At 42.5% G+C, this 24,600-nt stretch overlaps 1 protein-coding gene and 1 long non-coding RNA gene across 2 annotated transcripts in view; one reads left to right on the top strand and one right to left on the bottom strand.

Moving 5' to 3' along the window:
• Positions 1-597: 597 nt before the first annotated feature.
• Positions 598-24,600, bottom strand: part of RFX8 (regulatory factor X8) — a 32,290-nt gene continuing 8,287 nt past the window's right edge. The window contains exons 3-15 of the mRNA XM_075438249.1: positions 23,548-23,609; positions 21,950-22,036; positions 17,880-17,942; positions 16,295-16,358; positions 15,157-15,291; positions 15,002-15,079; positions 14,368-14,481; positions 13,572-13,722; positions 12,063-12,121; positions 7,668-7,824; positions 6,012-6,106; positions 4,728-4,842; positions 598-869 (exon numbers count right to left, since the gene is read on the bottom strand). Coding sequence (XP_075294364.1) covers positions 598-869; positions 4,728-4,842; positions 6,012-6,106; positions 7,668-7,824; positions 12,063-12,121; positions 13,572-13,722; positions 14,368-14,481; positions 15,002-15,079; positions 15,157-15,291; positions 16,295-16,358; positions 17,880-17,942; positions 21,950-22,036; positions 23,548-23,609 — 1,452 coding nt within the window. The remainder of the gene's footprint in view (positions 870-4,727; positions 4,843-6,011; positions 6,107-7,667; positions 7,825-12,062; positions 12,122-13,571; positions 13,723-14,367; positions 14,482-15,001; positions 15,080-15,156; positions 15,292-16,294; positions 16,359-17,879; positions 17,943-21,949; positions 22,037-23,547; positions 23,610-24,600) is intronic.
• On the top strand, positions 17,792-21,828 carry LOC142363491 (uncharacterized). The gene is made up of 3 exons (XR_012765775.1): positions 17,792-17,971; positions 19,715-19,894; positions 20,443-21,828. It is a non-coding gene; the product is annotated as an uncharacterized LOC142363491 (long non-coding RNA).

The following is a 24,600-nucleotide window of genomic DNA, read 5'->3' as shown; positions in this document are numbered from 1 at the left end:
CCTGTATGTCATCCTGTATCATAGGAAGTCTGAACCCCTGGACTGACAGCAAGAAGGTCTGGTGGAGCAGAAAGGTCTCAAGGATTTCATACTTCCGCATGTTTTGATAAAACTAATGGGTATGTGGAGGTGCTTCCAACAGCAAGAAAAGAGCACGCCAGGCACTCTCTCTTCCGATCAATGCAGTCTATTTGGCCAGCAGGTCCGCAAGCTGCTCCCAGGCCACCAGAACAGTGCTGCTCTTGCTTAGGCAATGCTTGGAGAATCTAAAGGAGCATGGAAGGTCTGCTGGAAGCCTAATGAAAGCATCAGGGAACTGTGCCGATGAGGAGGTGGGTGGCGTGGAGATCACAAGCCCTTGATAGGATCTTGGGGTGGGCGGGGGCTGTGGAAGATGCTTTGTTGCTTGAGGTTTAGGTGACACTGGACACAGCTCCATGATTGCATTAGTTCTACTTTACACACATAAAACCCCCCAACCAACCACACCTCTCCCAATCCCTCCCGATTTACCCAATTTATAACTTTTTTTGGTAATCTTCTTTGAAGTTAATGTTTATTTCACCTGGCTGCCTGTGGCTGTATCCACCGAACAACTCAGAACTCTGCAAAAATGTTGCTTAGTCCGAAACTGTTCTGACTCTGCATGAAAGTTATGAGACCTGTCTGTGGAGCATTGGCTTGAGGTTGCTTCTCTGCAAAATAGCCCCAGAGATAGCTGGGCTCGTAAACCGGCTCGTAAACCCACAGAACAGGGGACTCATTTTGCTCTGAAACGCACAAACTTTCATCTTCATCCTCTTCTATATAGGACAGGAAAATGTGAGCCACAAAATCCATGAGTAGCAAATTAAACAAATGCCAGGATCCTAGGTTTAAAGAAAAACAAAAATAATTTTAACATCCTTTTCATTTGCTTATCTTCATGCGTTCTTTTTTGAAGGGCTTCATTATAGTCATGAGCAAGACAAAGTAGCAGACTAGCACTCATCAAATATTATTTACAAAATCATGTTCTTCCAAATGTCTTAGCAAAATAGGCACCAACTGCAGATTTTAAACATAAGAAAAAGCCTTTTCCCCTTATTTTAGCTAGAGAGGAAAGTGTACTTGTGTGTATTCAATTTTCTGTTCAAATTTTGTGAGGAACGGCTGAAGAAACTGGGTTTAGTCTGAAGAAGAGGAGGCTGAGGGGGGACCTTATCACTCTCTGCAACTACCTGAAAGGAGGTTGTAGTGAGGTGGGTGTCCGTCTCTTCTCCCAACTAACTAGCGATAGGACGAGAGGAAATGGCCTCAAGTTGCATCAGGAGAGGTTTGGATTGGATATTAGGAAAAACTTCTGTACTGAAAGAGTCATGAAACATTGGACCAGGCTGCCCAGGGAAGTGGTGGAGTCCCCATCCCTGGAGGTGTTTAAAAAACATGTAGATGTGGCAATTCAGGACATGGTTTAGTCGGTATGGTGGTGATGGGTTGACGGTTGGCCTTGATGATCTTAGAGGTCTTTTCCAACCTTAATGATTCTATGATTCTATGAAGTTCTTCCCCCATATTCACTGCTACTACAAGGCTTATCAACAGCCACGTATCATCCCCATTCTCCCCTCAGACAGATAAATCATTCCACCTCTTGCCAACCAAACCCTCCCACAGACATCTCTATGTCTTGTATCTATGTCATTAAATGGCCTACCTTGGAGCTTGGGGCATAACTGCTAAAAGCCAAGAGAGACTCACTGAGGCCATTGACTTTTGAATCATACCTTGGCTGAAAGCTCTTACAGTAAAGAGCAGGTCTTCCATGCTATAAATCTGCATAGGAATTTATCAAGCAATTCATAATCTCTGCATCCCACAAACTTGTTTAAATGGACAGCAATGAGGAGATACCACAGTTTATACGAATGACCAAGGTTTACAGAGCTTTACAAATGAAAAATACTGCCTCTTTTAGTGGTATGTGTGCCTGAGAAGCTGCTGCTTCTGCTGTGTGTCCTTTTGCACATCTTTAAATTATACCAAAGTAAGTGGAAGTACTTGTTTATCTGTGGGACAGGGAAAGGGACTTTTATACTTGGAGTTCAAACTATACAGACCTGATGTTAGTAGTCCGTAAGTGTTTCTAAGAGTCTTACAGGTGTTTCAATATGTTCAGTAAAAGTAAGTGTGAAACAAAAAGCTACCACTCCAGTTGTCCCTTGGGATAACAGAGAGGGACACAGTTTTGAGGAGGTAATAGATTGAAGCATCTTGCTTTCAAAAGAGGAATGCACAGGTCACTGTCCAGCCAGCGTGGCCCAGCCGTACATTGTGAATGCTTCTGAAGGAGGACCAGTAAAGGAACTGGAGGTGTGCTAGCTGACGTGAGGCTCTGTGGTGGAGATACACAGAGGCACGTTTGCTGGAGAGGAGCTGGAGCTGAAAGAGCTGTGGAGGTCTGCTTAGCCCTGACTGGTGTAGCACACTTGCTCCTTGCTGCCTTACAGCGGGTAACTGCACGGTCCCTGCGATCACACTGGGGCATCACCCGTGTGGAGGCTTGGCTGGAAAAGGGTTCAAGTCGATCCTAAATTCAGAGGTCTGAGTATGCCAGCATATTATGTGTGCCAGATGTGCCATGCTCCAAGCAAAAGCCCCAGACAGAAGTGTTTGGTTTTGGTTACTGGTATGTGGTTTATTTGGGGGGAGGCACACCGTGTTAACATGGCGCTCACACATTTGCCTAAGTAACTGTGCTTCCTCGGTGTGGATGCTACACGTTTCGACTTGCAGGCTGCCCACCATTCCTGCAAGAAATGGGGAGATTTGAGAAATTTCTGAAAAGCAATCACCCTGAGCACAGAGCTTTTACACCAGATGGCTTGTTAACATAATGGCTTCAGCCTTGTCCACTAAAACTCGAAATCCTACCAAAACAGAAACCTGGTAAAGAAGGGACACTGTTAGGTCCTATAACCCAACAACTTAAAGAACCAAAGGTATTAAGAAATAAGATAATAATGATCAAATTAATTGGAGCATCACAGAGAAAGATTAAAAGATATTTTTTAACTCTCTCATGTGAGAATAAATTCAGTCTTAGTGCTACTGTAGTAGGAAGACTGTCATAAGTGGGATGAAAATATCATTTGTAACTAGTTGAAGGAAGGCTCAGCGGAGGAAGGGATGCTCTCCATCAGTTGTGCCCCCAGCCATGGACAACTGCAGAACAGGGAGGCAATTCATTAAACTCTTCTTGTGATGGAAAGAGGGAAGAGGATTTCATCATCATGGGGAGTTTCAATAAACATTATGCTTCCAGTGCTGTTCTTGGAATTCATTCCTGATTTCCTCATTGCCCAAAATATTATGTGTAACATTGGAGAGTTTTGAGCAGAAGTCCTCTGGAGAAAGAGAAAGGAATTATTATTTTATTATTACTGTAATGCGCCAGCTCATGGACAAGGGACCCTACTGTGCTGTTTCCTGCAGACGCAGGACAAAACTCTGATCTCGCTCCAGTGAGTGTGCAATCTAAATGTAAGGGGAAAGGTAGCACCTAGATGCAGAAAAGGGGTGCACGCATACATAACACAAACACCGACTTTAGTGGGGGAAGAATACTGAGGAATGCAAAAGGCAACAACCTTAACATACCCCTTTTTGTGTCTTTGTAGGAAACACACGAACGTATGGTTCTGAAGCAGAATTTCAATGAGGATAATGAGGTTTTCGTTGGCTACTCGTGTGAAGCCCCATCCAACAGAAGAGGAAAAAAAGGAAGGTGCTCCTTTGAAGATCTAAAAAGCGGTTCATGCCGTTTGGGATCAGATGCCACTCACAGATGGTGCATTTCTGCAGAATGAGTAATAGAGAGCGAGCCTTTGAAAGGTTTTACAAGTGAAGAGAAAGCCAGGTAGGGTTGATGCAATGTGGAAATGGAAGAGACTGAACTGATTCAAGACATAGTTGTACTACTTCAAGCCACTTCGAGTGAACGTGACTGCACAGTCCCTTCGCTTCTCCTGCCTTGCTCTGGTATGGGATGGATTTGGTGCTTGACAGCCCAGAGACCTAAAACGGAGAGAAACTAACCCAGCTAAAGGATTGACTAGTTTTCAGCCAGTTTAACACCTTAAACAGGTTTGCTGCGCTTACGCTATTGTGAGGCGTAAGGAAAAGGAAGGAACAGACAGCTGTTTTCAGAGGAAATAACTGCCTTTTGGCAAGTAGTTTCCGCAGTGGCTCTGCTCTGGCTGTATTATGTGGGAAGAACCTGATGGACTGGGAGCTATCTCTTCAGAGATCTGGAATTTTTAGGGTTTGGGATATTAGTGGCCCCAGCTCTCCATGACACAGCAGCTCACGTGGGGAGGAGGAGCAGATGCTCACACCTCAGGCTGCTGTTCCCCATATTTCCGCAGACAAATGATGGCTTCTGCCGAAAGAGGGAGTCCTGCCCTTCCCACCATCTCCACCCGCATGCTCCTGCTTTTCCTCTCTTCTGCTCATCCTGGAGTTTGGATCAGAAAACAAATCTGGTTGAAAACTAACCGTTCCATTTCCCTGACCTGGCTAGCCACATCACCAGGTGACTGGCGCTGCTCGATGCAGGGAAGGGAGCAGGGAGAAGTGGTGCCCCTATTGACCGTCGTAAATTAAAGGCTGCTGAAACGATCTGATGCCTCTGCCGTCTCAGGACACAGAGGGGCATGTCAGATGAGAGTCAGAAAGGTCCTGCTTACCAAAACTGTCTGCACAGTTGAGGGTCATAACCTTGCTCACTGCATTCAGCAGGAAGCTCCATCTCAGCTGGAAATCTGATGCCAGTGTTCTAAACTCCTCTTTTGTCCTGCTTGTCTGCACATAGAGAAAAAAAAAATTGCTTTATGATGAATTTGTTTAGGAGGATTCCTTATTGTGTTGCAGAGTATTTTCCTGTATAAACTGCGTACAAAGGTGGAAAAAGCAGGGGTTTTTGTTAGAATCCTAAAATAAATTAAGTTGCAAGGGATCTTTGGAACATCACCTAATCCAACCTCTTGCTCAAAGCATGGCCAGCTTAGTTCAGGCCTTGTCCGGCCAAGATCTGAATAGCTGCAGGATGGAGACTCCATAGCTGTTCCGGGTAACCTCTTCCCATGCTGAACTACTGTCATGGTAATTTTTTTTTTTCTTTTTATCTATTGGAAATTTTCTTTGCCGCAACTCATGTGTATTGCCTTATGCCCTATGCTTGTGAACCCCCCAGGAAGAGTCGCTGCTTTATCTTCTCTCTACCATCCCATGAGGTAGCTGAGGGTTCTGTGAGACAAAGGCGCCGCAGAACTGCAAAGTACTATTCGTAATAATAAAAAAACCCATTAATTATTAGGAAATAATCAAGCTAAAGAAGCACAGTTTACCCTGCTTCTTCAGAAAGGGAAAAAAACAGAGTTTAACCACCTCCCAGACCCAAATTAATTGGTCTGGCAACCAACCGAATGCTGCAGTCGTACCGTCAAGCTATTGCTAATTCTGAATCAGTGATGGAACAGAAGTGGTAGAGTTGATAACCTAGGGAAAGGTTCATATGTGAGGATGATCATTCTTGAATCTTTTACAAGAGCTATAACCGTTTTGCTAGAAATTATCACTCCCCTACCACCTGCTAAAAATCAACAGTTTTGTGAATCGGTGATTTCAGGAATCATGAAATGTTCTCTTTGTTTTTACCAACATTTTTCTTCTGAATTTTGGTTTATTAGGGACTTTTATAATATGTGTCTACGAAATGAGAGCAGATACTGAAACCGCCCAAGTGGATATATGCGCAGAAATATGCTTGTAGTTGTTTGCACAGATGGAATTTTTGTATGCCAATTAATTCTCCCTTTTTCTGCAGCATGCATAAATTGTATTTATGCAAATCTGCAGTCTGGTCAGGTTGCTAGTGTACAATGTAGATCCTGCAGACTAGTGACAGTATGTAGCTGGATAAATGATGTGATCACTCTTTCTTTTCTGAAATTATTAAGTTAATTTTATACCTGGATGATGAAAGTCTGAAGATTTGAAGACACAGAGTTCAGGAGAACCCGAATATCTGTGGAAAGTGCCAGCAAAGACATTAAGTCGTTCAAACCTATGAAATACAGAAGGGAGATCATTACTTGAAGTGATTTGCTTGCTTTTTGCTTTTTTTCCTGCAGTTTTTAGTGCCTTTTTTCTTTTATCTTTAGCTTAAAATACATTAAGACATCTGTTTATAGCATTTTTGGTTAATATAATTATATGATTCCTTTAGTGAGGAATCGTACCCTACTTTGAAATCAGTCAGGATTCATGTTTCTGTCCATTTCCACCACATCTGCTCTGTCATCATGGCAAAGGTGGCAAGAATAAACACTTCCAGTGTGGAAGCTGGAATTTGGTTATACGCAATACCAATGTACTTATGTGAGATTCTATGTACTTGAGAAAAAAAAAATCTTGGTGTATCTGTTGAGGGGGAGAAAACAGTTTTAAAACAATAACAGCAAATGCAGAATATTCTGTAGACCAACAGAAATACAGTTATTGCCACGTATCAGTGCAGCTGTTCACTCAAAAGATTGGAACCTACCACCCAGTGCCAAAAGGTACATCACTATGACACCTCTCTGAATTTATACCGTTCTCAGTGAGACATCTTCCTTCAAGAAGGCATATGGCGACAGTCTGTGAAACCTCACTCATTGTAAATGGCAGTTTGGAAAAGCAACAAAACCAAAGAATGCAATAAATCCACCTTGGAAAGAGTAAGATCATAATGAATATAATGAGCAAATGTAATAAGAGCGTTCTGTGCAGTGGTTTTTACTTTAAGGTGTATATAAATATTTTTAAATGGTTCTCCGGATGGTTCTGTGAAGAAGACAAATTATTATTCCTACTGAAAGCAGCCATGGAAAGGCTGTGGCACATCGATTGTCAACAAGCGAGTCAGTGGTGGGCCAGGAACAAAGAGCTGAGGTTTCCCCCGTCAGTTCTGTGCACAGCCTAGTCCAACTTGCCTGTCTCTTGCTACTAATTTAAATGGCAGCCCATTAATCTAAAAACTAACTTGCCATTATGTTCCTATCCCTTTTCATTAAGCTGGCAAATGCATTATGCCATGGCTGCATACAAACTGTGTATTTTATTGTTTACAGCAGCACATCAATTCCACGGGCTGCAACAGAGAGAAAGGACACGAAAGCTGAAAGGCCAAAAGTCCTCGTCCAGTTCAGCATACAATATTTTAAAATCTGGCCACAAGAAATGATTTTGTGTACTTCAATTAGTAACAGAGGATAATGCAAAATGCAACTCTTGGAAACTTCTTTTTGTCAAAGAAAATGATAAAAAATGAATATCCCTCTCTGTCAACCTTCTTCTAGAAGATGCATCATTTAGCAACACAAACCCCACTCCTGCTGCCATAGAAAGCTTTAAGAGAGAGTCAGAATGGAAAGCCTTTCATTCTTAACCTTTAAAGTTAAAAGGATAATATTACATGCTCCATTCTCTATTTTAATCGCTCTTTTCCAGCACTTGGGGTTACGGCAAGACTATAATTCCCATTAGGGCAGATGCTGTGAATAAACAAGAGGAAATGCTGGAGCTTTAACAATGGCAAGCAAGGGCTTAAATGGATAGACAAAAATACAGCAAAAAAATATTACATTTGACTTCTGCATCGTTCTGCAGCTCCTCCAGATTCCAAAACTTATTTTGAAAGAGGTTTCCAGGCACATCCAGAAATCCCTGAGAGATGACCGCATGCAAGTCTGATCGCAGAACAGTGACTTTGCTGTTGCTGTTCAAGACTGTTCTCATTGTCTATAGAGAATAAGAAAACAGTTAATGCCTTTCATTTTTTCCAGCCCTTAACTCAGTCTAAAAGCTTCCCTTATTCAATACTAGACTTTATATAACCAGTCTCCAAATTGGAGGAAAAAAATAAAATCAAAGGAGATGAATCTTATGTTGTCTTCAAGAGATTTTTGTTCCGGGAGATATTATTTTCAATGACACTCTGTGTTGTTGTCTGTGATAGAACAGACGAGGCTAACATGCTTGAAGTATCTGGGCAATTGCCTGGGCAATTGGTTTTGCCTAGAGTTATTGTAGTTATGCCAAATAACTGTGTTTTGTCTAAAACATGGACCGACTTCCCCTTGATGTTGTCTGTCCTTAGTACATGTTTCAATTAAATTCAAAGGCAAGTTTTCCCAAGTTGCCCAAACTTTTGAGAAGGTAAAAATAACATTAGAAATATGGCATTAGTTAAAATAATATTAGTTGGGATTTTATTCCATTTATCTGCTTATGAGTCATTTGTGAATGAATCTGGCTTCATATTTTGTCCCAAAAAATATTACTCACATAGATTTTGCAAACGAGTTTCAGCCTAACATTTGATCCTCATCTCTTCACTTTCTTTTAATTACTTGCTAATATCACACAGTATTACTTCAGTTTCCTGATGAAATGATGAAAACAGTGAAGGAAATGAAGCCCGAATCCCTTAAAATTTGTTAATCCGTACATTTAGTCTCTCACTTCCATAAAGAAATCAGTAAGATCCTAAGGCTTTTGTTGAATTTTGGGCTTTCTTACGAATAATCCATGTCCAGTTTGGCCTTCCAGAGGAAAAATATTTTTTGTAAAATTCAGAAAAACTTCAGGATTCATAAACATTTTAACAAATCCCATTCACTGGGTGCTTACCATGACCCCACAAGCAGCAGTGAATGCAGCTGCCCATTTGTTTGCAAACATCATTCCCAGTACGGCCATTTTTCTTTCTCGTCATTCTGCTAGCTTTACCGAAATATCAAAAGCACTCTGATTCTCACTCGGTAATCCCCTTCAGCTAAGACAAAGACAAAGTCTCTTTTCTTATTTTACTTGCAGTTTCTAGTGTCAGAAGAAGAGCTGCTGCTTGTGGCAAAGAACACACAACCCAAAGGCTGGGACCTACCAGGGGCAGTAGCTTCAGCACACTACTGGCACCCGACTCCATGCACGAGTGTTTCAGACTGGTCCCTTTAGCCATCGCACTTCACTATATTAAATATAATTCTCTAAACCACTGGGAGTCACCTCTGACAACACCTAAATGCAGCTTACCAGAGGCAGGACTCAGCCCCAGGAAACGACAAGCATCATATTCACATTCCTTTCTCACAGGGAATTCGCACCTTTTTATGCCCTAATTACTTCTGCCTGTCCAGGTAGTAGCAGCTGTCAGCCTGCTTTATCTACAGATGATGGGAAAGTTACTTTTTTTTCTTTTGAATGCTGACCCTGCCAAAATTGTTCCTATTTTCTCAGCAGGTGGATGAATTATCGCAAAGTACTCTACCAGGGACAGTGTGGTTACACCATTTGGAGGCTGCAGCTGCACAGCTCCTCAGCAGGACTTCTCGCTGGGAGCACTGTCACCCACTTTGACCATCAGTCTCTAGTTGAAATTCAAGGTGCATTTCAGACAGAGAAAACTGAGACGGATGATTAGAAATGTCAAATGACTCCTATGTAAGAAGATGAAATAAACTTCAACTTTGGGTAGAAATAACAGGAAGGATGTGATGGAGGTTTGCAGTGAGAATTGCATGAAGAAGGGCAGAAATTTTAAAGCTAATAAAAGAAAATACTTTTCCACACAACAAGTAATGAAACCTTGGAACTCACTACCCCAAGATGCTGCGAATGCCAAAATCAAGCTGTTAAATACCGAGACATAGATACAACCTTTGACTCAGATTGTTGGAAGCTAGGAGAGTACAAGAGAGGAGGGGTGAGGTATCACTTGCTCTGCTCATACCCACTTCACGTCAGCATCTGACGAGGGCCACCAGAGGAAATGGGGTAGGAGTCCACACAAGCCTTGGAGTGGGTCTGACTGACCGAAACACTCAGCGGTTCTTTCTGAACCTTCAGCAGTTCTTTTTTCACCTTCCCGTGAAGCATCTGCGTGTTTCTCACGGGCTGAAAATTGTAAACACCTCTGGTGCTCAGCTGTTCACCTTCTGGTGTGCGTTGGACGAGGGGTGCATTGGCAGGAGAATGTTTAGCTGGTATTTGTTTCCTGCTCTGTTTCGCTGGGGCCCGGTGTTCGTGGCTTTGGCAAGATCTCTAACAGAAGTTGTAACAGAGGCTACGTGAGCACTGAAAGACTATGGGGATGCTCATTTACAAGACTTACATAATTCCACTTATTGAAACTATTCTTTGTAAATTGCCGATGGGACTAATCATCAGGAACACTGGATCTCCTTTGCCATTCCCTTGTATATTAAAAAGCCTCTAGAGAAGGTGCAAACATCATTTACTTGTGAAAACGGTGCTAAGAGCTTGCTAGCATGAGCAAGGTTTAGAATGTGCTCAGCTGTAAGCATAGATCTGACCCCAATTCTTAGGTGAGCGAGGTTCACTTTGTGCCTGTTAAATGGTGTAAAGGGGACGTGAAGCAGCCAGAGGCTGCCGCTAGAGAATTCCCCCAACTAGGGCAAAATTGTCTTGCCCTAAATCTTGCGGGTGTAAATTCAGTGTTCGCTCTCTGCAGCTTTTCCGCACATTAGGAACAGGCAGGGGAGAAGCACAAAGCTGCAACCAGCCCCTTGACATCAGGGCTGGAGCACAAGCAGGATGATGTAAAGCCTGAGTACACAGATCAAATGCAAATGACTGGGAATAGCTGGCACTTGCAGTCTTGCTGGATGTCGTTGTTCGATGCATAAGAAGCACTGTTCAGAAGCACTTGAAGCTGAGCTTTTCAAGTATTTAGTGTCTCCAAGGGCTGCTGCAGTAAATGGGAACTGCAAGTGCTCAGCACTTCCAGAAGTCAACCTTTTGCCTGTGTTGGCACACCTATGCATGTTTGCACTTTATTATTTTTATTTTTAAACTTTTTTTAAAGTAAGTGAGATGTGTGTTTTGTGTGCTGCTGGTGATGAAGTTTTCCCACAGAGAAAAGCTACATTTATGAAGGAAGAACGTGACACTGCTGTGCAGTCCAAGAAGCTGCAGTTGCCTTCCTTGCTCCCCTTTACTGTGGGGACACACTGTAGTGATTTAAGCCAGGCGGCATGTTGGGAGAATCTCGTACTTGCTATTTGAAGGAGAGGAGAGCATATACTGCCCTTCTGCTCTCTTCTCAATTCGTGACCTATCTCTTGTGTCGTGGCCCAGACCACCTCCAACCCCAAGGTTTTGGAAGTATCCAAGGACACCAATGGAAGGACTGCTGCGGGGAGGGTACAGCCTCCCCTCACAGTAATGCAGCACTGAATGAAACAATTTACTTTTCAGTGTTCAAAGGGTTAAAAATGCAGCTCCTGGATGCACCTCTGTAGCTGAGAAGAATGATACTGTAGAGCAAAAAGCAGGCAGAGATATTAAGTGTTAGAGATATTTTTGTCTTTCTTCCCAAGGAAAAAAGCCAATCTGAGTGATGACCCTGAGGAGGAAAGTTCAGAGGATGCTTCCCTGTAGCAGTTCTTCCAACACTGTCTGGTCAGAGGATGGGGAAGATTTTGCCAGCTGATCCCTGGGATCCATGAAAAAGGTGAGAGCCTTCTGCCCTTAAAGATTTCATGGTCTGCTCCCCGATCAGGCAGCTTCTCCGCAGCCAGCATATTAGAGATTTCCCTTGTGCTGGCTGCTGTAGCGCTCGTCAGAGAGAGTGATCGGGACTCTGTGTAAAACCAGTTTTAGAATAATTCCAGCATGTGTTATCTGACTGGCTTTGGTATGGCTGGGCGAAGATACTGGAAACTGTCATCTGATCCTTCCAGCTGCTGTGTTCTCCTCTCCATGGGGGACCATTGACCATCTCTCAGAGGCTTTCATGGGATCCAGAGGGAGAAGGCCCCCTCAGCATACTTACGGTGTGGGAAGAGATGGGTAGGAGGGTGAGAATTATTTGGACCATGGTCAGTATACAGATAAGAACAGCTGTGCTGCTGCTGTTGTCCTACAATGGAGCATCTCATAAATTGTCCAAAGTGCAGATGGGCTGCTTGAGTGAATGAAATGCCCAGCTTTTTGGTTTCATGGATTCTGTAACATACCTTGGCCATGTTAGAAAGGTCTGTCTTTCTCCCAAGTCTTTTTATAAACAATGTAACTTCTGTTAAGGAAGAAGAGGCAGATGTTTCATATAATTAGTATTTACAGTCTAAAAGACATTAATGAAGACAGATCTTTTAATTTGGAAAGTAGATCCCTAGGGGTGTTACGGAGGCTAACGAGGGGCACAGCGGGGTCACTGAGCCAGCACTGTGGACTGGGTTGAGCTGGGGACCCTCACAGCTTAAATCTTGCAGGCAGAAGCTGCCCAGGTCAGCGCTCTTCCTTCACTGCAAATCTGTTAACCCAGGACACACAGGAAAAATACTTTCAATAGTTTTTTACATTAAATGCTTCTTAATCAAGACTAATACTCTTTTACACGTATGGTTTAAGGTGAATGAAAACAATGTTAATTCAAAACCTCCAATATGCTGTTTAGAGGGTTTACACTTCCACCTTTATGCATCTTAATTCTACAGCACTGTTAATAGGAGTTGGTTTCTTTGGTTCTATTTTCTCCTGTTTATAATGTGTTGTAATTATAAAAAGTGTGGTCTGAGAATATCCTGTTTAAGAATAAAATATAAAATAACTGATTCTTAGTTGCAGGAAAATTGAGTGTAAAGCAACTTACAAACTTCTGTAGACAGGCAGTGGTTTTCAAGTGAAAATTCCTGTTTCTCTGAAGTTTGTACAAACCAGAAGACCAGGATGTATATACAAAGGGTCACAGCTGATTAATTACATCTATTTCCATGCACACGCATGTTAAAAACACACTACTAAGTTTTCTGTCAAACATTCAAATGTAAGAAATTCCAAAATTAAGTCTTCCTTGAGCATATGAATGCTAATACAATCTTTTGTCTACACAAGAGCCCTGCTTTGCTACTGAGGAGTTGGCCTTCACTCGAGCAACGGAGCAACATTACGTTTTAGTCAGAATCTTCAGCATCATGTATAAATATATGTATGTATGTATGTACGTATTTACAAACAACACATATACACACACCTTTATACAGTACAGATATTTTCAAATTTTCAAATGCTCCTCTAATGACAGAGTCATAGCTTTCCTGTGGGACTATGGAATTTTTTCCATTTATATTGAACTGCTCTATAGCCATTAATTAATTTATCTGCAGGAAATCATTTCCAAGGTGAAGGGACAGAACAATACCTAAGTTTCAGAGGGCAGACTACATATTATTAAGTCATCTACACAACCAAAGTGATCATGGCAAGAGACAGATCTTTAAAAAGATTTGAGTACACATTAATTTACCATGAACTGGGAACAACTTTGGCTTAAATTTGTTCTCACACATTATCTAAGATTATTTATTTTTAACTGTATACCAACTAAATCTAGTCTTCACTACTATCAAAGCTGCATCAGCTAAAAATGTTTTTAAAATTGTTTCTCTAAGAGTCTTGTAACACAGCCTTCTCTACAGTTTAAGCAAAGATTACTTTATGAAAATCTCTATATTACTCAAGCATACCTTTAGATTTGGATGTTTGGAGCAGTAATGGAAACTCTTGCAAAGCATTAAGCAGCCAAAATTTAACATTTTTACTGAACAATATGATTGACCTCATGTGTTGCACAGGCACCTCCTCCAGAAAATCATGAAGTAGGATATTCTCCATTTCCTAGAACACAAATTCATGGACCTGCACATGATTGGTGTACTACAGGTATGTATAGCAGCACAAAACAAAGTTAGTTTAGTTGTAAACGTAAAGAAGCCCATTTTTTTCTTCCAGTTAAGCAATAGCTAAGCTACATTTATTAGCAGAAGAAAAAGATCCTAACAGTAAATGTTGTTTCCTGAATAAATTACTAGACACTACTTAACGACCTGCTGTAAATAAGAAGGAAGATATTTTGATCAGAAAACTGCATATTTCTATGTGGAATGTCACTGAGAAATGTGGTAGTGTTCTCAAAGGAAAAAAAACTCTCATAATTTGGAAAACAGCTATCAGTCAAAATTTCAGTCACATAACCTCATGCCAGAACCACAGACCACATTTAGAACAGCATAATCCATCAATATCAAGGACTTTCAAAAGAATATATAGCAGCAAAATGGAAGTTATCTCAAATTCCACTGGCTCCTTTCAAAATCCATACTGTGCTGTCTCAGAAGAAGCCAAAGAACAGCCTTGAGGTACAAATGAAGACCCCATTGTACAGCACACAAGAAACAGCTGGCCCTTCTCCTCAGGCAGAACTACCAAAAAGACGAAAACACACAGTAACGTCATTACAACAAACAAGTGTGTCTACAGTACCTTGAATAGCTGCCTATCATAGCTCTTGAACAGCTGGCATACATCTGGCAAGGACATGAGTGCTATTTTTTCATGCTGCAGGGACCTCCAGAATGACACGATACAGCCTTCCACCTGTTGCATAAAGTCCTTTATGAATTTTTACTAGTTTTACACTTGTGAAATGTAAAGAGTAATTCAGTAAAAAAACACACATCAGCACAGAAGCAAAAGAATGACCGTAGAGCTGGGCTCTTTGCCTGGCCCCATCCTGGCCGGGCTCCAGCGTAAGAGGAAGCGTCCTGGGGCAACAAACTGAACCTCTCAAGGCAGTTTAAGAACGAGGAGAGAAACAAAGAATAGTGCCATGGATATGTGGATATAATGAAAGATATATGTCCATAGCCTTGTGGTTTGTGCTGGGCTCAGACCTGTTGATGTGCCAGGAGTGTTCAGGGTACACCTACACACTCAGATTCTTGGAGCATGTTGTGTTAATTAAGAATTCTCAAATAATTTGACTGGATGCTCCTTTGTCTATAGATGATCATCTACCTTAGATCAAACCATCAAGTAAATAAGCTACACAGAAACAATTTTATCCTTAGAGTTGTTTGCTGTCATCAAGATGAGCGTTGTTAAGGCAGAGGCATACCTTGTCAAGCTCGCTCTTTCTCACCATATGTAGCATATCTTGACAATGGCTGTAGTACTCGCTGGCAAGCAGTACAACCTGTGACCAAAAAGAGGGTACAGAAAGATCTCACAGGCAAAGAGCTGACTCGCTTGATGACTGAATACTTGACGTACCATTTCAGAGGGGTAATTCTTCCTTAGCTCTTGCTCCCAAAGATAGAATCTGCTGAATTCAGGCCAAGGGTACTGAAACCTCTCTTGTTCGGTCTTCAGATAAATGACAGATGGAGAACAGTGCAAATTCTTGCTCTCAACGCATCAGAATTTATTTTGAATAAGAAAAAAAAAGATCACAATTATCCTGTCAGTTCTGTTAAAGATATTAAGTACTTTCTTGAAATTATATAACGTGATTTTGTAATGCAACGTGTTTCTTCAGAGAAATGCTTGTCCTTTTTTTTAGGAAGTAGGAGTGGATGAAAGAAACAAGTATGGCTGACTAAATTTTTAAATCCTAAACAGTACATGAATTTCTTTTCAAAACCAGTGAATACTGAATGCTATTCACATCTTCCACGTATATTTTCTATAGCACTCACGTCACAATTGTAACCTTCTAAATAAAGTTGCAGATAGTTGGCTCTGCTGTCGGGGTGACAGCACATCTCTCATCACCTGTCATTACATCCACTTCAGAGCGCTTATTACCGCACCTGAGCACTCTGTACAAATAAGACAGACATCCAGTCTCTCCTTTTTTCCCCTTACTTTGGCCCACAGAATTTTGTTACTCCTGCTCTGCTGGCTGCCTTCCAGCAAGCCCAGTGCCAAGCCACCCTGTGACGGCATGCTTTTGAGAGAATGGCCACAGGTCAGCCTCGCATCTGCCCTTTTCGGAGAGCACGGGCTGTGCTCTTTTTACGTAATCATTCCCCAAATACTTACAGTGCCAATAAACACTGAGCGCGTTGAAAAGACGCTGGCTCAGCAGCATGAGGGTCTGTTACTGTGGGCCTCAGGCAAGGAAGGCTGCGCCCCACTAACTCCCCTAATATTCAAAACCTGGGCTGTCAGCCACAATTTCTGCTCTCAGCACAGATAAAATTGCTTGAGCCAACGTGAAGACAACAAAAATATTTAGCTACCAGTGAAATAGGAGTGGGGGAAGTAAGTATTTATTGGGATTACACAGACATATTATTTCAAAGAATATGATGGGTTAACTGTATTTCAACAAAGCATATTGTATAGCAATTCTAATTAAACACGCAGATAGACATTTTGTTATAAGCCTAATGTATCCAAAACTCACTGTTCTTTTTTTCTGGCTATTGCTCTTGTAATCAGCTGCATCTCCAGAAGTGCAGGCGTTTCCACTGTGGTAAAATATACAACAGAATAACCCTTTAAAAAGCCCACCAATATATTCCATTTCGAGTAAGAAAATGAGCTCAAACTGGATAGAGCGCACTAAGCTGGAGTATTGTGCTTGGGTAACAAACCCCACTCTCTTTCCTGTCATTCAGCACCCTCATGATTTTCTAAGGAGTCTGAAGACCAATTTCTTAATTTTGAGATAAAACTGAACCATTCATTATAAAGACAGCAAGGTATTAAACATTTAACAGTGCAGCGTCTTCCAACTTCTTGCAGAATCTTGGGTTTCTATTTGTAGTTGCAATTCATTTGGAATAATAATGATAATTATAAACATGCAAATAATGAAAGTGTAATCATCCTTGTGCTTTGATTTCACTGTAATTCTGTTTTCTGCACTCTGTGTCAGTTTAAACGGCTTTTATTTTTTCCAGTTGTCCCCCATTTACTTTGCCAGCCTGCCGCGTTGTTCCACATGGTCAGAATCGACCTGGACTTGTAAAGGCTTGACAACTGGCTCTTGGCTGAAAAGCCAGGGATGCAGGCACAATAGGCTGCTTTCTTGCTTTACCATCTCCTACCTCTCTCCCTGCCTTTTTTGCCGAGGCTAATCTTACAGGAGGGAGAGGCAATGTTGCTAGGGAAAGGGACGTGCTGTGAGAGTTGGATTCCTCCAGTGAAGCCCCCATCTGCTGCTGACACCTGCTTGCTGTCTGTGAAGGCATTTCAAACTCCAGGGTCCTTTAGGACTCGGCTATTTTGAAGGGTGACAGGCAGGGGCTTTGTAGAAAATGTGCTTCCACTGGTGACTGCCAACACTCAGGCTGTCTAATCAGATCCTGGCTGCTGGGTTTCACTGCTGTGCTGAATTATAAACCAGGTTACCAGCATACGTCCTGAAGGGATGGAGGACAAAACATAGCAGCTTCTCTGCTTGGAGATTCAAGCTGCTGAAAATGCCTCCTTGTGCTTCTCTGCTGTCCGCAGGACTGACCCTTGCCACCTGAAAAATGGCCTTTCCCTCTGCACTACTCTCTGCCGTGAAGGTGATGCTCCAGCAAAGCAACCAAACTGGCTGCCCAAGGCAGGGCACGAAATTCGTGTAGGGTACGGGTAACGCTTCCTCCTAGACATTTTAGAGTTGGTGGCTGGAAAGAGGGAAGAATGTGTAAGCAGACATGTTTCATAATGCTTCTTTCAAATGGGTCCTTCCTGCAGATTTCTAAAGCCTGTGAAACAAAATTAATGAATATTTTCCAGCCCCTGCTCTCCCTGAGAAGGCGGCCAGCTGTATCTTCTGCTGCTGCTGCTATAGCAACATGTACCAGCATCTCTCTCCTCCAGTGGGCTGGCTCCCGGCTCCCCCAAGCGCAGGGATGGTGAGGTGGGAGAAGGGGTGCTGCGTGGGTTCTCCTGCGCCCCAGCAGCCAGCCAGGAGCTCGGTGACAACTAAGTGTGAATATCTACAGAAAGCTAACATCTACGTGCTCCCGCTGTTAGCAAAGTGGGTTTGGGCTCACCTGGTGCCTGCAGAGGTGCTTGGCTGCGAGGCAGAGCTGCTCACTTCCCCGGGGGAGCGATCCCTGGGCAAAGACAGGAGACACAAAATGAGGTGAGTGGGAGAAGGGGAAAACGAGTGACAGCAAAATCACAAAGAGTTTCACTGTGTCTCTTGAAGAGTTTGGATGATGCTATGGGGTGGGAACTAGAGCTAAAATGGGAAATACAATAAGTAGGGGTGATAAAAAGACTAATGGAGGAGGTGAACGGGAAGGGCAAAGGAAAAATGAAAGGAGGGAAGGTGGTGAATGTGCGTGCTGTTGACTGTCAGATTACACTGAGATTAGAAAAGCTAATTTGCTAGAATCATATCAGATTTTTTTTTATTAAAAAATCATGGGTTTGCTTCACTAGGAAGTCAGAAGCCCAAACCTTCCCTATTAATCATAAAGTAACTCTTATGAAGCCAAAATTCACTGTCATTTTTTAACACTGCCGTACTCCAAGCCTCCTTGATCTGCTAGAGCAAGTACCGTCTTAGGGACAGCCCATCCTCAAAGCTCCCATTCCTAGAGGGCACAAATCAGTAATGCAAATCAGTAAAATCCCAGATTTCCTTAAATCTCTGTAATATATTTGGAGACCTGTAATATATTTGGAGACCTCATTGGGTACAGTTGTGTTTATTTACATTATTTTCATAACATTATCATCAGAGCTGTGATACACTTATCTTCAAAAAAATCCCAGATTTCTGAATTAACCCACCCACAGTTGTTGTAAAAGGGCATCCTTATCACTCCTCGTGTGAACATGTTCCAACCCAGTCAACTGATACTTCCAAGGCCCCGCTAACTATCGAAAGGCAAATGCCTTCTTTGTAGTCAAAGGCAAACCATTATAATGATATTGCAATTTCTACAACACCAAGAAGCAACGCTCCCAACCTGCCAGACCCTTCACAGGCCTAGTTCCGCGCTACCAACACCATGCCAGTTGCCAGCTATCTCAATATGGTCAAGAAATATTCTTTCCAGTAATTAGAGAGAGTGTATCATAGTTTTGAAACCACCCTTTTCTTCACTAACCCGCAGGCTGGGTGGATGCCTTGGTCTCTTGACCGGGCTCCCAACTTTACCTCCCCCTCAGGTAGGAGCAGCAGAAAAAGCATCTGCTTGTTGGACTCTATTCAGGCATAGGAGGGAGCCACAGTTACGTGGGACACGTTCTCTACTCAGACATCCCCTGCCTCTGCCAGAGGGAAATGGCAACAAGTCAGAGAAGTATATCCCATTAGCTAGGTCTGGTCCACAGACCAGCATCTGGACTGCACTGTGACGGTATATGAAAAATCTTCTTTGCTGTAATTTGGAAGTTTCCACAACAACACACTCTCAAAAATCAAGATGTTATGGGTCAAATACCCCTGCTGCAATTATAAGATTACCTCTGCAAGAACAACGTTTGTTCTTGCAGGTAGAAAAGTCTTCATGTTTTCATCATTCTTTTTCTACATTTCAATTTTCTAATTAAAAAAAAAGATCTAGAATTTGCCATTGCTGGTTTTATCAACGTCTTTGTATCATGAAAAATTGATTATGATTTCAAGAAGTACTCAGCTCTGCTGAGGGGACAGTAAAGACGATGTGTTGTTGATGTGTTCCTATTTATTTGCAAAGAATGTACAAAACTCTCAACACAAATGGAGACAAACTCCCTTATTTGGTTGAAGCTGCTGCTTATTTTGTATGTGGGCTAATTATTTTTTTCGGAGCTGTGCTACTCATGCTTCTCTGACAGTGTTCTGTGCTTTCTTACTGCTCTCTCTCTATTTTTTTCTGCTGTCCTTTATCAGACACTAGGAAGTAATTGTGCCAGCCGGCTGCCCGGGTGTTGCGGGTGTGCACGTTGGCTCCAGGACAGGGACGTGCAGCTGCATTTAGAGTGGAAGCTGTTCTAATTTCAGCTGTCTGGTTTCACACATCAGCTTAGTGACTTCTTATAACTACCTTCAACGAAGGAAGCATCAGCCAAGGTAATTCTGTAGTTAAGAGACTTTTCTGTCACAAATCGAAAGATGATCTTTGTCTGACTATGATCTTTATATTTTGATTTTTTTTCAAATCTGAAAAGTTATCCCAAGAAACTATATCAAGATTGCTAGATGGCTTGTTATGTTAGCCTCCTTTTCCTCAGTTTAACCGAGTGAAACACAGGTTTTCAGGAGTAGGTGTCTGGGCAGGCACCTCTGGCAGCTGGTGGAGAAGGAGAGAGAGGCCTGCAGTCAGTGCAGCATCTCCCCTGCAGTTAAGCATGGGCTGTAGCGTGTTCCCCACCCGGTCAGGGACACCATGGCTTGTTTCCGTGAGGGGGGCCAAGGACACAAGCTGTGCTGGCATACGTAATGATTCTGGCTCCCAGCAGTGTCTAAGGCCGTGTTTCTGCAGCCGGCCTGGACTTAGCCAACATCACTTCTTTGGTTCCTCCTACTTTTTGTAATTTTTCAGCATGTTTCTATGCTGGGAGGAAAAAGAGCAGCAATTCAAATTTTTCTGTCCTCTCTCTCATCTGTTCTACCACCAGAACTAGCAGCTCTCCTACTACGCCCAGCGAGGTTGCTGTTTTCAAGTGGTGCTGCGGGGAAGCACCTTTCCTTTCCCGAAGAAGACAGACAAGCAGAGACTCATCCAGAGACCTGCAATGTTCTTTGAATGGTGGCCAAGACCCTTCCTCATTACAGATGTCAAATCTTAGGCCTGTTCTGCTTATACTAGGTGCACGGGTAGCGAGGAATATCACTTCAGTAAAGGTCTTAAGTGAAACGAACCTCAAGTTGCCTATGAATAATTTGTTTGGTCTCACAACAACCGATTGCCACTTGATCATCTGCAGAACCTGATCCTCTGCCTTGTCCCATTCTTTACCGTCATCAGTCTATGGACTTCTGCAACATTACTCTGCTCTGAAACTCGTGGAGGGAGGCAACAAACCTATGGGTGTAATTTTTCCATTCTCTCACAGAGCATGCATTCAATTAAGTAACTATCACGTAAAATATCACAGACACTGGAACAGCTTTTGTCGTCACCAGAATATCTGGGTGCTTAACAGGCTGATTTGTATCCCTCTAACATTCATGCTAGAGAGAAATGCTATGTCTCCATTTTAAAGAATGGAAAATAAAGTACAGAATTTATCCATATACATGCTAAAGTTATGTACAAGTCTGTAAGCGAGTGAGGATACGAGCCTGGTCCCCAAAGTTCAAGCCATTGGCTGCACCTATCTTTCTTCTCCTGTGCATTTAAAAGGAGTGTAAAACTGCTAAGGGGCAGCAGCATTTATCTTCCTTTTTTCCTGGGGAAGCCTGTGGTTTGTTTATCTCAACCACAAGCTTAACTATGAGCACATTTCCTCACCTGCCTACCACTGGAACGTGCTCCTGTCTACGGTTTAGTCTGTCAAAGTATCTTACATTCATCATTTTTTTTCAGACTTCTAATTTTTTGCAATCAATTTATACTCATCTTACACATTTTTTCTTTGGTGTTCCCTTACAAGAGGTGATTTTCAAATCTGAAATTTTAAAATGAAGCGAAGGAAGTATTTTCAAAGTTATATGCCTCATCGCTTCAAGTAGTAAAAAACCACAGATAATGTGATCACGTGTCGCACTTTTAAAAACAGCGTGGTCATCTCTACTTTAATACATGTGTCTTCAGCCTACTGTTTAATAAGGAAGGTGCTACAATGTCTTGAAGCAATTGTCAATATATTTATTTGAGCTCCCATTTAGAGTCTCGATACAATAAGCTCTTCTTTTAGGTTTGGCATGAGTTCCTGCTCTGGAGATCTACGTGGCTAAAATGTCCAGTTCAAGGAAGTCCGATTAGGTAAGGCACATTTTCAAAATGGAGCTTCTCCATCAGGGCACAGCACTGAATGGCACAGCACTTTTACAGTGTGTACAATAATAAGAAAAATATAATACTGTTGTCAATGTTCAACAGATGACTTACAGACTTTTGTGTACAGACAATATATAGACTGTCATGTGACATTTTATGATTAAAACTTTTAAAAAACAAACCTGTGACAACTTTTTTCAGACAGAAGAGAGCAATAACGTGCATAAAAGGATGAGTCCTTCTTGATAGATATTCCATCATAATGATACCTAGAAAATAAAAAAAAAACCTCACAAGTATATGATTTTCAACAAGTCAGTAAATAATTCATATTCCTCTTTGAAAGCAGATGATCACCCTGTTTAAGCAAGAAAAGACTAAGTAAAAGAAGCTACATTTGTTTTTTTTAAATTCTGTTGAAAATTTATTTTTCCCAACAGAAGATAACTGCACAAACTCTTTACAAACTCTTTTTAAAAATTTCTGCCCTTGAATGATACCTGCTTCTAAAAGAAATAACTTAAGCCAGTGAATGGAGTGCAACATACTTGTACAAGGCAGCCAGAGAAGTCAGGGACCGGAATCTCAGCTGACAGAGGTCCCTGCATCCCCATGGAAGTTGAAGGATTTAGTGTAGTCCTTCTGCAGCCATTCACAATAGCTTAGGGACTGGATGGCCCACCAGTGGTCACAGCGAACTAAAACCCAAAAAAAGTGCCAGAACTTCTCTGAGGTTTATCCAGACCTCTGTCAGCAGCAGGGTTCCCATCCCTGCTGCTCAGCTGCTGCCAGCTGGCTCCTTCCAGGCTGGGTCACTGGGAAGCCAGGGGAGACGCGCACTGGTTTCGGGCCACCAGCAGTCAGCAGAAGGTAACCTTCTGCTGGTAGGAAGAGAGAGCATGGGGGCTGGGGGCTATCACGCACCATCCCAAATCCTGCCAGCTATGAGGAGAAGCCTGGGAGTGTGTGCAGTGAGGCACTCCCAAAGTAAAGGATCTCGCTGGATCAAGCTGATAGCAAGTCCAGACTAGTCGAGAAAAGTCGCGGATCAAGTAAAGGCATGTTGTTCTCAAAGCCAGTACTTGACAGCTACTCAAAATGCTTGTAAAATTACTGTGTCTCAGTGCCCTTAAAGCATCCCTTTTTCCAGTCTGGACGTTCAGAATGTGATTATAAGTTTGGATGTTGAATCAATGAAAGAGTATTGAACTCTCTGTGCTCTGGAAGAAAAGAGGGAAGGGAAAAGAAAGGAATGGAAGAGGATGATTTGAGGTGGTCTGAGTTAAATGGTTTGAAACTGTTTACAACATTTCCATTGACCAACGGTACATGCTGGGTTACTCCACAGGTATGTGCAAGGATGACAAGCCCAACGCAGACATTAATCACAGCTGCCACCCCCGTGCATCCCGGAGCCAGGCTTTCCTGACCCGTTGTCTCAAGAGCTCTGAGTAAGGTTGTGATGTCTGGCAGATGCCTCGTGCTAGCTGTGCTGCAATAGCCAGTACAAATTGGAACACTAATTTTTCAAAAAACCAGTCTGATCTGAAATTCATGCCCTACCAAAGCAGCTCTGATGTGGTGACTTTCATGGAATTAACTCTGTTTTGATGTACTTGGTGACATCACGAATCACTCGGGATCTTGCAATGTGTTACAGGCTTGCAACCAACCACTCAGCTGCTATGTTACAGTGCTGGAGCTGAACATTCTGTCATTTAGAAATTTTATTAGAATAGTTATAAATAAAATTTTTAAATAAAGGAAGCAAAACCAATACCTGGCACTCCCTCTTGTGCCCAGCCTTCTTGTCCCCAGACCCGGGAAAACTAACCTAATAAGCTAAAAAAACAAACAGAAAATTAGAGATACTTGGCAAATTCATTTTAAAACACAAAAGCCTATCTGCTACATTTTTTTCTCCTTAATCACTTCTTTTGCTTTCCATCATTTGTAAGCTAATACCTGTTCTTACATACCTCTCAAATTGTAACTATTGAACTGAACTCAATCAGGCTCTTGCGGATTGAAAGATAAGTAATTTAAGAGATTACCTCCCTCAGGTAGGAATTTTTTTAGACTAGTCTGTTCTACCTTGCACCGAAACACAGTCAGCGCACACACCAGGAGACCACCCACAGTCAGGCAGGGTAGATCATCTAGGGGAACTCCAAGGCGCCGTGATTCTCCAGCACTCCGCCAGTCCTGCAAGCCTTACTCATTTGAGCAGGACTTACTCACACAGGGGACTCTGCCTGCTCACTCACTCTTGCAAGGAGTACTTGCAGGATAGGGCCTGACTTCTCTGTTTTAAAAGCACCTGAATCATCCAGCTGCAAAGCAGCCTGTTGACCACCGAGCTGGTAAACGCGAACTGAGGTCACACAGCATCTGTCAAGGTTAGGCCCTACAGAGTAGTAAGACACTGTCAGGGTAATACTCCGCTTCACTGTGGTTATTCTGCATGAGCTGTCCCGTGAAGACAGAGCCTAACGCAGGGCAGCTGGAGCAGCATTCCCTATGCAACAGGAACAGAGAATCGAGTCCTCAATCTCAGTGAGGAGTGAGGGGAGCCTGCACTTTGCGGTGAAAAGCTTGGACTTTGCCCCAAGTGCACTTTGTGGGTCCAAAGGCCTGCGAAAGGATGAATTTCCCCAACTCGCACTAACGTGCACCTCCAGTTGTAACCGTGTTGGAGTGGTCCTGTACTTTGCACATTTCTGTGTGCACCTACCCAGCTGCTCCCTTGCTCAGGCTGGTATGTTAGCGTAATCCCATTTTCCTAAAAAAAAAGCCTATGAAACTGGGGCTTCTGTGGTGGACACGTCTTTCT

The sequence above is a fragment of the Opisthocomus hoazin genome, chromosome 1, assembly GCF_030867145.1.
Source record: "Opisthocomus hoazin isolate bOpiHoa1 chromosome 1, bOpiHoa1.hap1, whole genome shotgun sequence".
Taxonomy (NCBI): Eukaryota; Metazoa; Chordata; class Aves; order Opisthocomiformes; family Opisthocomidae; genus Opisthocomus; species Opisthocomus hoazin.
This window is presented reverse-complemented; position numbering and strand designations above follow the sequence as displayed.